The 13,067-nt window shown below is 48.5% G+C and overlaps 1 protein-coding gene across 1 annotated transcript in view; it reads left to right on the forward strand.

Annotated features, from left to right (window-relative positions):
• LOC144797795 (cysteinyl leukotriene receptor 2-like) overlaps nucleotides 1-8,727 on the forward strand; it is a 330,300-nt gene extending 321,573 nt beyond the window's left edge. Inside the window, exon 2 of the mRNA XM_078668578.1 lies at nucleotides 7,517-8,727. Coding sequence (XP_078524704.1) covers nucleotides 7,538-8,590 — 1,053 coding nt within the window. The 5' untranslated portion in view covers nucleotides 7,517-7,537 and the 3' untranslated portion in view covers nucleotides 8,591-8,727. The remainder of the gene's footprint in view (nucleotides 1-7,516) is intronic.
• Nucleotides 8,728-13,067: the final 4,340 nt, after the last annotated feature.

A 13,067-nucleotide genomic window follows, 5' to 3' on the forward strand; every position in this document is an offset into this window, starting at 1 on the left:
AAAATCCTTCATCTCCGTTCTGATTTTTTCAAGACAGATCTTTCCTTCTTCTACAGCTGTTGATGCATTCAATTTTTCCTCGAGATCACTAATTTCCTGCAAGAGTGTGGATGCTACATCTTTGGCAGTTTCAATGATTAACATCATCCAGTCCCTGGAGCAGCGGTTGGAAATAAGTGACCACCGCTCCAGGAACTTTCTGATGTCAATAAAGAGTGCAGGGGCATTACGTACTCTCAGGCCTGTGGGAATGACGCCCGCTTTTAGGTATTCAAACATGTAAAAGGCGTGAGATTCTATGCGTTTTAGTCTCTTCCGCATATTCAGGAGATTCTGCCACTCACTGTTACCCAGTTGTTGGGGAGGGATAGGACCACTATCGCCAGCTAGCTTCCCCATCAGGGTATTGAAGTCATCATCTGTGAAGCCAAACGTCTGGAAAGTATCAATTTTATGGGGGAGATAATTACTGTGCGCTGTTCAGGAAATGACTATACACTTCTCTATATAAAAAGAGCAATTATATCCAGAGAACCTATTATTGAGGGAAATATATCACTTCTGTAGTATCAAAAAATTCAATATAATATAGTCACGTGAGAACACCCCAAGAATAACACAACAGTGAAATAATTCATAAAAAAGCAACAATCAATATTCACAACACTCTAGGAACAAAAATCCCACGGTTGAAGAACCGCGAATGTGAGCAACATGTAAGATGGGACCCCCTCAAAAGTACAAATTATGGCCAAGGAACAGAGGGGAACAGAAATAAACAATATGTAAGGGGAGTTCCTTCAGTGGCCGTATATTTCAATTGTGTGTATGCATCTATGAAATATCAAAAATAGGTGACAGAAAGAAAGTTAATTCTAGACAGAAATCATTCAAAAGTTCTATGTATTTTATTTTCCTTTTTTATAAATATAAGTTCATATAAATACTGTTTTAAATCAGAGAGTTGCATAGAAAATACATCTATTAATTACAAAATTTCACAAATAACACAGAAAGGTCATAAAAATAAGCAACAAGAATAATACCCCTTGGTAACAACCATACCAATCAACTTGCTCACGTGCTGCCAGTCATACCACAATCAAACCACATACTCAGATAGAAAAAGGAACTGGATTGTAGTTAGCTAGATCACAAAGCTATTGTTGTTCTAGGGCTCCGAGATGTAATTGTCGGCCCTTGTAGCAGGTCTACGCGCGTTTCGGCGGCTCTAGGCCACCTTCATCAGGACCTTATTCATCATATAGTGCACATACCAGGGGATCAAACTAGGCATGGTGTGCCACTATGAGCTTAAACTCTCATCACATGATTAGGTTTTTTCCCTTTTTTTAATGGAATTAGCAAATCTGTGTCTCTATTCCCAATCCTTGCTCAAAAATTCGATTGCAAATATGCTCTGAGAGGTATATGACTTTTTCCACTAAGGTTTCTTTTTGTGTTTCTTTATAATGGACTTAGTATAACTGTCTTTATTCCTAATCCTTGCCCAAAAATTCAGTAACAAATATGCTCTGAGAGGTTTACTACTTTTCCACTATGGTCACGTTGATGAGCCCCCATAGTTTAGCTTAACAGTGAATGAAAAATTGGTTTTTGTGTATATTTTTATTTGATGATGCTATGGTGACAGATTTGCCTTTTCTTTTAGGTATTTCTTCCCTGTTTGATCCCCTGGTATGTGCACTATATGATGAATAAGGTCCTGATGAAGGTGGCCTAGAGCCGCCGAAACGCGCGTAGACCTGCTACAAGGGCCGACAATTACATCTCGGAGCCCTAGAACTACAATAGCTTTGTGATCTAGCTAACTACAATCCAGTTCCTTTTTCTATCTGAGTATGTGGTTTGATTGTGGTATGACTGGCAGCACGTGAGCAAGTTGATTGGTATGGTTGTTACCAAGGGGTATTATTCTTGTTGCTTATTTTTATGACCTTTCTGTGTTATTTGTGAAATTTTGTAATTAATAGATGTATTTTCTATGCAACTCTCTGATTTAAAACAGTATTTATATGAACTTATATTTATAAAAAAGGAAAATAAAATACATAGAACTTTTGAATGATTTCTGTCTAGAATTAACTTTCTTTCTGTCACCTATTTTTGATATTTCATAGATGCATACACACAATTGAAATATACGGCCACTGAAGGAACTCCCCTTACATATTGTTTATTTCTGTTCCCCTCTGTTCCTTGGCCATAATTTGTACTTTTGAGGGGGTCCCATCTTACATGTTGCAGAGGTGATTTCAACCATAGATTTTATTTATTTATGCGTTTTTATATAGCGCGGACTTTACCCGAAGGTGTCAAAGGGCTTCACAATAGGAACAGAACTGATACAAGAGAACATTACAAGTGAACATATTACAAAAGCAAAAGTTACATTACATGAGGCAAAAGTGACAATCGTGAGCAAACTTAAAACAAGAGGTAGCAAACGGTGCATTACAGGAGGAAAAGTGACATGTGTGCAGGTTACAAAAAGCGTACAAAGTATAAGTAGAGGTATAATACTGCAATAAATGGAGGACACTCAAACACAAGAGCAAAGTTACGTAGGCAATGGTGGCACTTGTGCAAGTATCGAAAGCAAACAAAAAGTAAGAGGTAGAAAACAGTGTGTTACAAGAGAAAAGTGACGTGTGCATGTTACAAAAGAGTACCAAACACAGGTAAAAGGGTAGTACTGCAATAAATGGCAGTCTCTCAAACCTCAAGAACACACTGGGAAGGCACTTCCATAGTCATGGAGAATAGAGATTTTCTACACTAAAAGGTCTTCCTTCAGATAATAGAGAGGGCATGAATTAACTTTGGAAGTGTCTTTGAAGGAGGAGAACTTTGAGGTCAGTTTTGAAGGCCTGAGAGGAGGTGGTGGTCCGGAGCTGAGGCCGAAGTGAGTTCCAGATTCTCACTGCGTTGCCTGAAAAGGATTGGGCCATCGATCTTTCCTTCTTGAAAGTGGGAGGTTCAAGCAGTAGATTTTCCGCATTTCGTGATGGTCTAGAGCATGGGTACTCATAGTACGGCCCGCGGGCCAGCTGCGGCCCGGCAAGCCTTCCCTGGCGGCCCGCCGACCTTCCAGACATTGTACCCGTGCATTAAAAAAAAATGTCATCGTGTCTTCAAACACTGCTGGTTGCAGCCGCGCAAGTCTAAGAGACTCTGCTGCTCTGTGGGGGCCGGCCGCCGGGTGATTCCAATGACAGTCACAGTGGAGCTGCAGGGGTCTAAGAAGAGGTTAAATACAGCAAGGCCTCATTACCATACAAATGGTCTTGTGAAGTGCTCGGGTGGGGCTGTGTGTGCCAGGAGGCTGTCTCAGCCCGGGCTGACACACAGCAGGGTGAGGTGAAGAGGGTGACGGAGGTAATGGGACGGAGACAAAGGGAGAGGGAGGGAGGGAAAGAAGACTAACACCGGGGCTTGTTCCATTAAATATGAGAGCAGCAGCAAGTGCAGAATCCAGGAACACCGTCTGGTGTTCAAATCCAAAAGGTTTCTGAGTTATGTAGACGCATTCCAAACTTGCCTGTAGTCAGCACATGTTGAAGCGCTGGTGTGTTTTGGTTCGAGTAATTATTAAGTTATTGCTGGCAATTCCTGCAGTGCAGGAGTATTGGGACCACTCAGTCCAATGCAGGTAAGCAATTGAAGGTGCCAAAGTATTGCGGTACTTCAGACAAGCAGCGCTAGAGCTTAGGGCAGTGTCTTTAGAACCCACATTGTTTTAAAAACAGGCAACGTTTCTCAGTCCTGGCGTCGCAATGAACAAGATGCAGGCACTCCCGTTTAAGGGAATTATGGTAATGGCAGCCCCTCACAGATAAATGTGCTGGGGCACTGGGAGTGAGGAAAAGGGGAGGGAGACAGAGGGGGAGGGAAAGGGGGGGAGAGGGAGACCGAGAGAGAGACAGACAGAGGGAGGGAGACAGACAGTGGGAGGGAGAGGGAGGGAGGGAGAGGGAGACAGAGAGTGAGACAGAGGGAGGGTGACAGACAGGAGGGAGACAGCCAGAAAGAGGGAGACAGCCAGAAAGAGGGAGACAGCCAGAAAGAGGGAGACAGCCAGAGAGAGGGAGACAGACAGTGGGAGGGAGAGGGAGGGAGGGAGAGAGAGACAGAGAGTGAGACAGACAGGAGGGAGACAGCCAGAAAGAGGGAGACAGCCAGAAAGAGGGAGACAGCCAGAAAGAGGGAGACAGCCAGAAAGAGGGAGACCGCCAGAAAGAGGGAGACAGCCAGAGAGAGGGAGACAGCCAGAGAGAGGGAGACAGCCAGAGAGAGGGAGACAGCCAGAGGGAGGGAGACAGACAGTGGGAGGGAGAGGGAGGGAGGGAGAGAGAGACAGAGAGGGAGACAGCCAGAAAGAGGGAGACAGCCAGAGAGAGGGAGACAGCCAGAGAGAGGGAGACAGCCAGAGAGAGGGAGACAGCCAGAGGGAGGGAGACAGCCAGAGGGAGGGAGACAGCCAGAGGGAGGGAGACAGACAGTGGGAGGGAGAGGGAGGGAGGGAGAGAGAGACAGAGAGTGAGACAGACAGGAGGGAGACAGCCAGAAAGAGGGAGACAGCCAGAAAGAGGGAGACAGCCTGAAAGAGGGAGACAGCCTGAGAGAGGGAGACAGCCTGAGAGAGGGAGACAGCCTGAGAGAGGGAGACAGCCAGAGAGAGGGAGTCAGCCAGAGAGAGGGAGACAGCCAGAAAGAGGGAGGGAGACAGAGGCAGGAGGGAGACAGACAGAGGAAGACAGGGAGAAGGAGGGAGACGGGGAGAGGGAGGGAGAGGGAGACAGAGAGTGAGACAGAGGGAGGGTGACAGACAGGAGGGAGACAGCCAGAAAGAGGGAGACAGCCAGAGGGAGGGAGACAGCCAGAAAGAGGGAGACAGCCAGAAAGAGGGAGACAGCCAGAAAGAGGGAGACAGCCAGAAAGAGGGAGACAGCCAGAGGGAGGGAGACAGCCAGAAAGAGGGAGACAGCCAGAAAGAGGGAGACAGCCAGAAAGAGGGAGACAGCCAGAAAGAGGGAGACAGCCAGAAGGGGGGAGACAGCCAGAGGGAGGGAGACAGACAGAGGGAGGGAGACAGCCAGAGGGAGGGAGATAGCCAGAGGGAGGGAGACAGCCAGAAAGAGGGAGGGAGGGAGACAGAGGCAGGAGGGAGACAGACAGAGGAAGACAGGGAGAAGGAGGGAGACGGGGAGAGGGAGGGAGAGGGAGACAGAGAGTGAGACAGAGGGAGGGTGACAGACAGGAGGGAGACAGCCAGAGGGAGGGAGACAGCCAGAAAGAGGGAGACAGCCAGAAAGAGGGAGACAGCCAGAAAGAGGGAGACAGCCAGAAAGAGGGAGACAGCCAGAAAGAGGGAGACAGCCAGAAAGAGGGAGACAGCCAGAAAGAGGGAGACAGCCAGAAGGAGGGAGACAGCCAGAAGGGGGAGACAGCCAGAGGGAGGGAGACAGCCAGAGGGAGGGAGACAGCCAGAGGGAGGGAGACAGCCAGAGGGAGGGAGACAGCCAGAGGGAGGGAGACAGCCAGAAAAAGGGAGACAGCCAGAAAAAGGGAGACAGCCTGAAAGAGGGAGACAGCCAGAGGGAGGGAGACAGCCAGAGGGAGGGAGACAGCCAGAGGGAGGGAGACAGCCAGAGGGAGGGAGACAGCCAGAAAGAGGGAGACAGCCAGAAAGAGGGAGACAGCCAGAAAGAGGGAGGGAGACAGAGGCAGGAGGGAGACAGACAGAGGAAGACAGGGAGAAGGAGGGAGACGGGGAGAGGGAGGGAGAGGGAGACAGAGAGGGAGACAGAGAGGGAGACAGAGAGGGAGGGCGACAGACAGTGGGGGGGGAGACAGAAAGAGGGAGACAGACGTGGGAGACAGACAGTGGAAGACAGATGGAAGGAGACAGACGGAGGGAGAAGGGAGACAGAGGGAGAAGGGAGACAGAGGGAGAAGGGAGACAGAGGGAGAAGGGAGACAGAGGGAGGGAGAAGGGAGACAGAGGGAGGGAGAAGGGAGACAGAGGGAGGGAGAAGGGAGACAGAGGGAGGGAGAAGGGAGACAGAGGAAGGGAGACAGAGGGAGGGAGACAGAGGGACGGAGGCAGAGGGAGGGAGGCAGAGGGAGACAGGCAGAGGGAGACAGGCAGAGAGAGACAGACAGAGGGAGACAGAGAGGGAGGGAGACAGGGAGGGAGACAGGGAGGGAGACGGAGGGAGGGAGACAGACGGAGGGAGGGAGACGGAGGGAGGGAGACGGAGGGAGGGAGACGGAGGGAGGGAGACGGAGGGAGGGAGAGGGAGTCAGAGGGAGTCAGAGGAAGGGAGGGGGAGACAGAGGAAGGGAGGGGGAGACAGAGGAAGGGAGGGGGAGACAGAGGAAGGGAGGGGGAGACAGATGGAGTCAGTGGGGGACAGAGGAAGGCAGGGGGAAACAGAGGAAGGGAGAGGGAGACAGAGAGGGAGAGGGATGGAGACAGGGAGTGAGACAGGGAGGGCGACAGAGGGAGGGAGAGAGAGAGAGACAGACAGAGGGAGACAGAGAGGGAGTGAGTGAGACAGAGGGAGAGAGAGGGAGAGAGCTAGAGAGAAGGAGGGAGACAGAGAGAAGGAGGGAGAGAGAGAGAGAGAGAGAGAGAGAGAGAGAGAGACAGAGACAGAGAGAGAGAGAGAGAGAGAGAGACCGAGAGAGAGAGATGTGTGTATGCCGGGTCTGGTGGCTCAGTGGACGAAGGCGTCCGCTGCAGGGACCTGTGATCAACCTCATGGTAAGAGTTTTTTTTGTTGCTCTAGCCCCGCCCCCTACCCCACTGACCCCGCCCCACCGGTGCGGCCCTCGGACACAAACCACACTATAATTTTGGCCCCCGAGAGAAAGTTTGTGAGTACCCATGGTCTAGAGCCTCCAGAGAGTTTCAGTTTATTAGCCAGATAGCGAGGAGAGGAGGAGTGCAAGGCTTTGTGGGTGATGCAGGCAGTCTTGTAGATAGATCTTGGGAAGCCAGCGGAGGGTGGATAACATGGGTGTGAAGTGGTCGCTTCTTTTGGCCCCATAAATGAAACAAGCTGCTGAATGGAGAACAGACTTAAGGGGGGACAGGTGGGATGTGGGGAGGCCAGTAAGAAGAGAATTGCAGTAGTCCAGTCTGGAGAGGACAGGAGTGACACCTAGTGGCTGGTCACAGTATGGAATGGTCTGTGTTTCTGGATTAAAGAACGGATGTTGAACAGCATTGACCCCTGGTGGTCAGTTGGTGTGTGGCAGTGAAAGAACAGCAACTTTACTCATACGCCCAGTTTGCTATTGAAGTTATCTGTCAAGGCGAGAGAAGTTGAAGGCTTCTGAGGGAGCGAAAGACATTTGAGAAACTTTGCACCACCTGTAAATCCAGTTCTAAACATACTTAAAAAATATATGAGAAAGCTTAGAAATTGCTGAAAGTGATTATGCATCCTGTTGATTGGTCTGACCTCTGCTCCTCTTGCCCCTCCAGGTCTCAGTCGGATGCCCGGTGATGGGTCTGATAGCGTCAGGCATGGCCAACAATTCATCCTTCCATTACTGCGACAGTGAGGACTTCAAGATCCCCATCTACACGACCTGCTACGTGGTCACCTTCATCATTGGCTTCACTTCCAACATAGTGGCGCTCTACGTCTTTCTACGCATCCTCCCCAGCAAGGCCCCCAGTTCCATCTTCATGACCAATCTTGCCATCTCAGATATGCTCTTCACCTTGACCCTGCCGCTGCGTATTGACTATTATCAGAGGAAGGAGGGCTGGATCTTTGGCGACCCCATGTGTGGTATCAGCATATATGCTTTTTACGTGAACATGTATACTAGCATTCTCTTCCTCACCGCGGTTAGCATCTCCCGCTACGTGGCTGTGGTTCACCCTATGAAGGCTAGGCGGGTCTTCAACTGCAGAAGGTGTGTGGTCATTTCTATCGCAATATGGGCTCTGGTCTCTTTTTTGACGTCGCCATTCCTAGTTTCCAGGTCGTACTCCGTGAACGAAACCATAAAATGTTTTGAGCCACGGAACCCTACATACCTGGGGCGTGTGCTGATCATGAACTACTCTGGCTTGGTGATTGGGTTCCTCCTGCCGTTTATAGCCATCACAGTGTGCTACATCTGCATCATTCACAAACTTCGGGGGGTCACGAAGGAACTGGGGGAGAACGGGCCCCGCCGGCGACGTTCGGTGGCCCTGGTGAGCGTGGTCCTCACCGTCTTCCTCTTCTGCTTCTTCCCATACCATGTGGTCAGGACAGTTCACCTCCACTTTGCATCCACCTACCAGAGCGACTGTACGGTGACCACCCGTCTGCAGAAAATTGTGGTCCTGAGTCTGTGCATGGCAGCCTCCAACAGCTGCTTCAACCCTCTTCTGTACTATTTCGCTGGCACCAGTTTTCGGCGCGCCCTCAAAAAGTCCTTCCGCAACAGCAGGTCTGTCTCGTTCAGGAAGTCGGTCCCACATAGCATGTTGGAGGCAACACCAAATGTTGAGAACTCTCTGTTTGTGTGTGAGGACCAGACGGCTGCAGTCCAGAAATGAGACCTGCATCTCTCTCATGGAACAGATGCCAAAGGTTTGGGAAGGGGAACAGAATCCACACAACTTTGAAAGTTCAAGAGTCCACAAGGGTGAGGCTGGATGGTTCTGGGGCGAAGGTTACTATGTAGCAGATACATCAACATGACTCATAGGCGTAGCTCTACTTTATTGTAAAGGAGGCCATTGAGAAACCAAATGCCTTGAGTGACACCTGGGCAGATGAGGACTTGATTAAATATGACAAACTGTCTGGAACCAGTAAATGTGACTGCACTGATGTTTGTACTGTGTTCCCGGTTCGTCAATACATTTTTTTAAATATGTATATTTAACAGACTGATAGGGAAATGGAAATTACGTATGTGGGACTTAAACCCAAAGAAACAGGCTTGAGGAAGCAGAAAAGTTACTTGCAAATCGTGTGGATATGGAGCAACCAATGCTTTTAAATTGAGAGCTATGTAAAGAAAAGGCAGCATTTATTTTTGTAAAGGCAGCACTTTTTCTGCATGACAGTATGCAGTTTATGTTAAATTTACAAGTACTGCACTTTGGATAATCATTCAGTGACGTCGGAACTTTCAATGTATAGATTGCATACATATCTGGATGAAGGACGTCTGCCTATAGGGGGAGGATGGACATCATGGGAATATTTTGTATGAAAAATAAATACAACTATTTATAACAAAGATTTTCTCCTGGAGGTGAAGGCCAGAGAAGGAGATATATGTGTTTTAATATATATGTTCTTGTAAATAACCCTTAATATCTATTATGTTTTGAATACCGTTTGATACAAATAAAAATAACAAACAATGTTGATTCCCACACTTTAATTGCCTTACCTAATTCAAAAGGGTAAAACTCTAGGTGTCACCTTTGACTCAGGCCTTCGTTTTGATAATGAATTAAAGAAATCATCCAATATGGCAAATGTTATCCATCATTGCTCAGGGGAAGAGGGCCAGTCTTGGAATCCAGACTGGGAACAGAGCTTGCAAGAGTGTTTCCCTGATGGACACTGCAGCAAAGCCCACCGAAAGACCTCAAAACAGACTCCAGCAAGGGTGGAGTCCAGCAGCCAAACTCAGTCTCAGGCTTACCAGACAGACCCACAGCAGACTGACCCCCAAAGCCCTGATTGGTAGCCCTTGGAACCAACAGTAAAATTAAAAATCTGGCAGGGAATTTGGGGGGAATATTACAGTCTCACAAGTGAATAATCTAATGAGGGACACATTGTCTTATTTGGAGGGGTGCTCTTGTGGGGTTTGGGGGATTGCGCTGTGTCGATGGTTTCATTATGAGGTTAACCAAAAACCAATGAATTTATTACATCTAAACAAATCCAGGGTCAGATTTACAAGGAAGTGCCACGCTGCAGCACTTTCAAAGCACAGGAATGCCACATATTTACAATAATATGTCGTGCTCTCCCCGGCGCCTGCGCAGGCACCCTTGCACCATGGTGCGTGGATGCCTGCGTCATGGGGAGATGTTCGTGCATCGTTTTATGTTTCATTGCTGGCTCTTAGCCAATGCTGTACGGAGGGGCAGGGCCAAGGCATGAGGGGTTAGGAGGAGTCCTATGTGCACTTCCTAAGTGCTCATGTGTATTTGGCCGGACGTCTCAGGCTGACCGAAACACACATGTGCACTTAGGTTTCTCCAACCCGGCTAGATTGAGCAGCCGGGCTGGAAAACCCCCCCACAGACTCCCTGGTCTGAGCGGTCTTTCTAGCCCGCTCAGGCCAATCCCTGCACTACTCTGCAGCACGGGATTGGATGGGAGTCTGTTCCAGGGGCTGCTGGGACCCAGGAAGAGGAGAGGTGGTGCGACGCGATGTTGAAGGTGGCTAAATGTAAGTTTTTTAAATCTTTTATTTGAAATGAAATGAAATGAAATGAAATGAAAAAGGAACTTAATTAAGCGCACTGTGGCCAAGCGGCTTCCTGGCGCTGGGGGGGAAAAGGGGGAAAAAAGGGGGGGGGGGGGAAGGGAAAGGGGAGGGAAGGGAAAAACGGATTCAGCACTGCAAACGATGGAACTAACCAGGGAAGGCCTGAAGAAAGAGAAAAGTTTTTAATGCTTTTCGGAAAGCCGGGTAAGTAGGAATTGATCGGATGGAGAATGGGAGGCTATTCCAATACTGAGGGGCCAGAACCGAGAAACGTTATTTCTAACACCCCCTTGCGCTCCCCCCCGCTGTGTTCCCTCCACCTGCCCTACCACCCTTTGTTTGTGGCGGCCGCCACAGAAGACACTTACTACAGGCCTGAGGGCAACCATGAAGGAACTGGAAGAACCAGGCAAAACACGGCCACAGTTTTAAAGCTCTTACTTCAGGGCGTCCATGTTGGAACTGGGAGAACCAGGCAGCACACAGCCCGGACACAAGGCGGGTATAAGCAGGCATTGAAAGGTGTCAGAGTCTGACACAATGATCTATTGGACCACCCTTGGCCCTGATTGAGGGTCTGCAGCCTCCAGTCCTAGTCGAGAAGTTGCTGGCCACCTCCGTCCCTCCAGCTCGGCTCACAACCCACCTTCTGCAGTGACCACAGTTGCCAGCCCTACCTCTAGTAAAGATAGAGTTGTAGGCATGAGCCAGCCAGCAGGGTTGAGGCAGGCACCGCCTTCTTGGCAGCGTGAGTCCAGTCCCCAGGTAAGAGGGAAGAAGGGTCCCTGAGATGCAATGCCCCCCCCCCGTCTGCAGCAGATGGTTTTCTTCCTCGTGGACATGGTTGCTTCTTCCTGGCGATCCCCTGTTTGCTGTCAAGGACGCCTTTCAGGAAGGAAAGCTGGCTCTGCAAAGAATTCAAGTCGTTGATCCCAAAATAAAACAAGCATTTGCAATGCAATGGGTCTCGCATTTACGCAAGACCTATTGCATTGCAAATGGGAGTGCGGGGGCTGAGAAGGCACGATGAACAGGAGTGGGGGGCGGGAGAGAAGGCACGGACTGTGGGAGGGGGGCACAGGAAGAAAATAGTGCTCATGCAATACGAAGTAAAAGGGCCAGTAGCCATGGAAGGATAAAAATGACGACATAGCTGTCATAAGGAGGGACTAACAGTCTATAAACCAATCGGAAGGCAGCATTTAGAAAGGACAAAGACACAAGCCAATGAAAAAGTGGGTGGGGGAGTGGGCGTGGCTTCTCCCCCGTACTCTACTACTACAGATCAACCCCAGAGCAGCGCTTGTGCGCTGGCTCAGGGCTCGATCTAAAAAGGTAAAATATGAATTTGAAAACCTTTCAAAACATGTTTTCTTCAGATGTTAGGAAACAGTTGAGTCAGGCCCATAAAAATACACTGTACTAATTTACCCCTTTTTTTTTATATGTGCCTGTCACTTGTGCAGCAGCAGGCAGATAAGGATGTTTTGTTGTTCTCAAAGGGGGGATGCAGGGATCAGACTTGCAGATTTGAATTTTAAGCCCCCCAGGACACCACTCACATGGTGGACCCGTAAGCCTTACGTTTAAAGGGAAAAGAAAATACGAGTTCCATCATTCAACGCGCCGCTGGCAAGGCCAAGATACCAAGAAGGACTGTGAATAAGTTACAAGGCTGGCAGGCGCGGTTTCAAAGCTTTCTCCGGGGAGAGCAGGATTGCGACATAACTCACTTTTATTACAAGAGGTCCTTCTCCATCTTTGTGTGACCATCTCACAGCGATCAGGGGTGATGCTGGACACTTGAGCCAGGTTCAAGAGATGGTATTAAGTATGACAGATCTGATGACATAATATTCATATATGAAAAGGTATTCCAGTACTTTGAACCCGTGATGTGAAGAGTTGACTCAAACCTCGAGGATGGAAGCTAGAATCTTGGCTGGGCCTACTCTGCCTTTCATCCGAGAACAAGCAGAACATTGCTTTTGATCGTGCACTCCCAGGTGATGTCACTGGAAAAAGAATGACCCGACCTCAGGACTAATTTAGCAATGTACTGTGTTCTGTGAACCTAGTCTTGGGTCACTACATTTGCACAAAAGAACCAGATCACAGTAGTTTAGATGCCGAAAAACTGTCGATCGCGGGACCTAAATTTCGCATAAGCAAGCTGAAAAAAAAATTACATTGAAAATTAACATATTTGAAATTAACATATTTAAAATTAGCCTATGTGTGGGTTATGAAGATGAAAAGGAAAGGATAAGCCTTTTACAGTGACTCGCGAGACTAATGCCTTTGACCAGTCCATGTATTATTGCCAAGGTCACTTTTCATTCTGAAATTTTATAGGTGTTTGTAGACCATTACATTGCACAATTAGGGTATTTCTAATGTTTACCTCATTACATGGACACAACCTTCTTGTACTGCTTAGAATGACGTGTCACTCAATGTGTAGCACATATGAGATTGAAATTTCATGGATAATAAGTACCGGAAAGAATCAAATGTCACACATAGTCAAAATCAGTACTTGTCAGCTATGCATTTGGACAAAGGGGCCTATT

This window comes from Lissotriton helveticus, chromosome 12 (genome assembly GCF_964261635.1).
Source record: "Lissotriton helveticus chromosome 12, aLisHel1.1, whole genome shotgun sequence".
Classification (NCBI taxonomy): domain Eukaryota; kingdom Metazoa; phylum Chordata; class Amphibia; order Caudata; family Salamandridae; genus Lissotriton; species Lissotriton helveticus.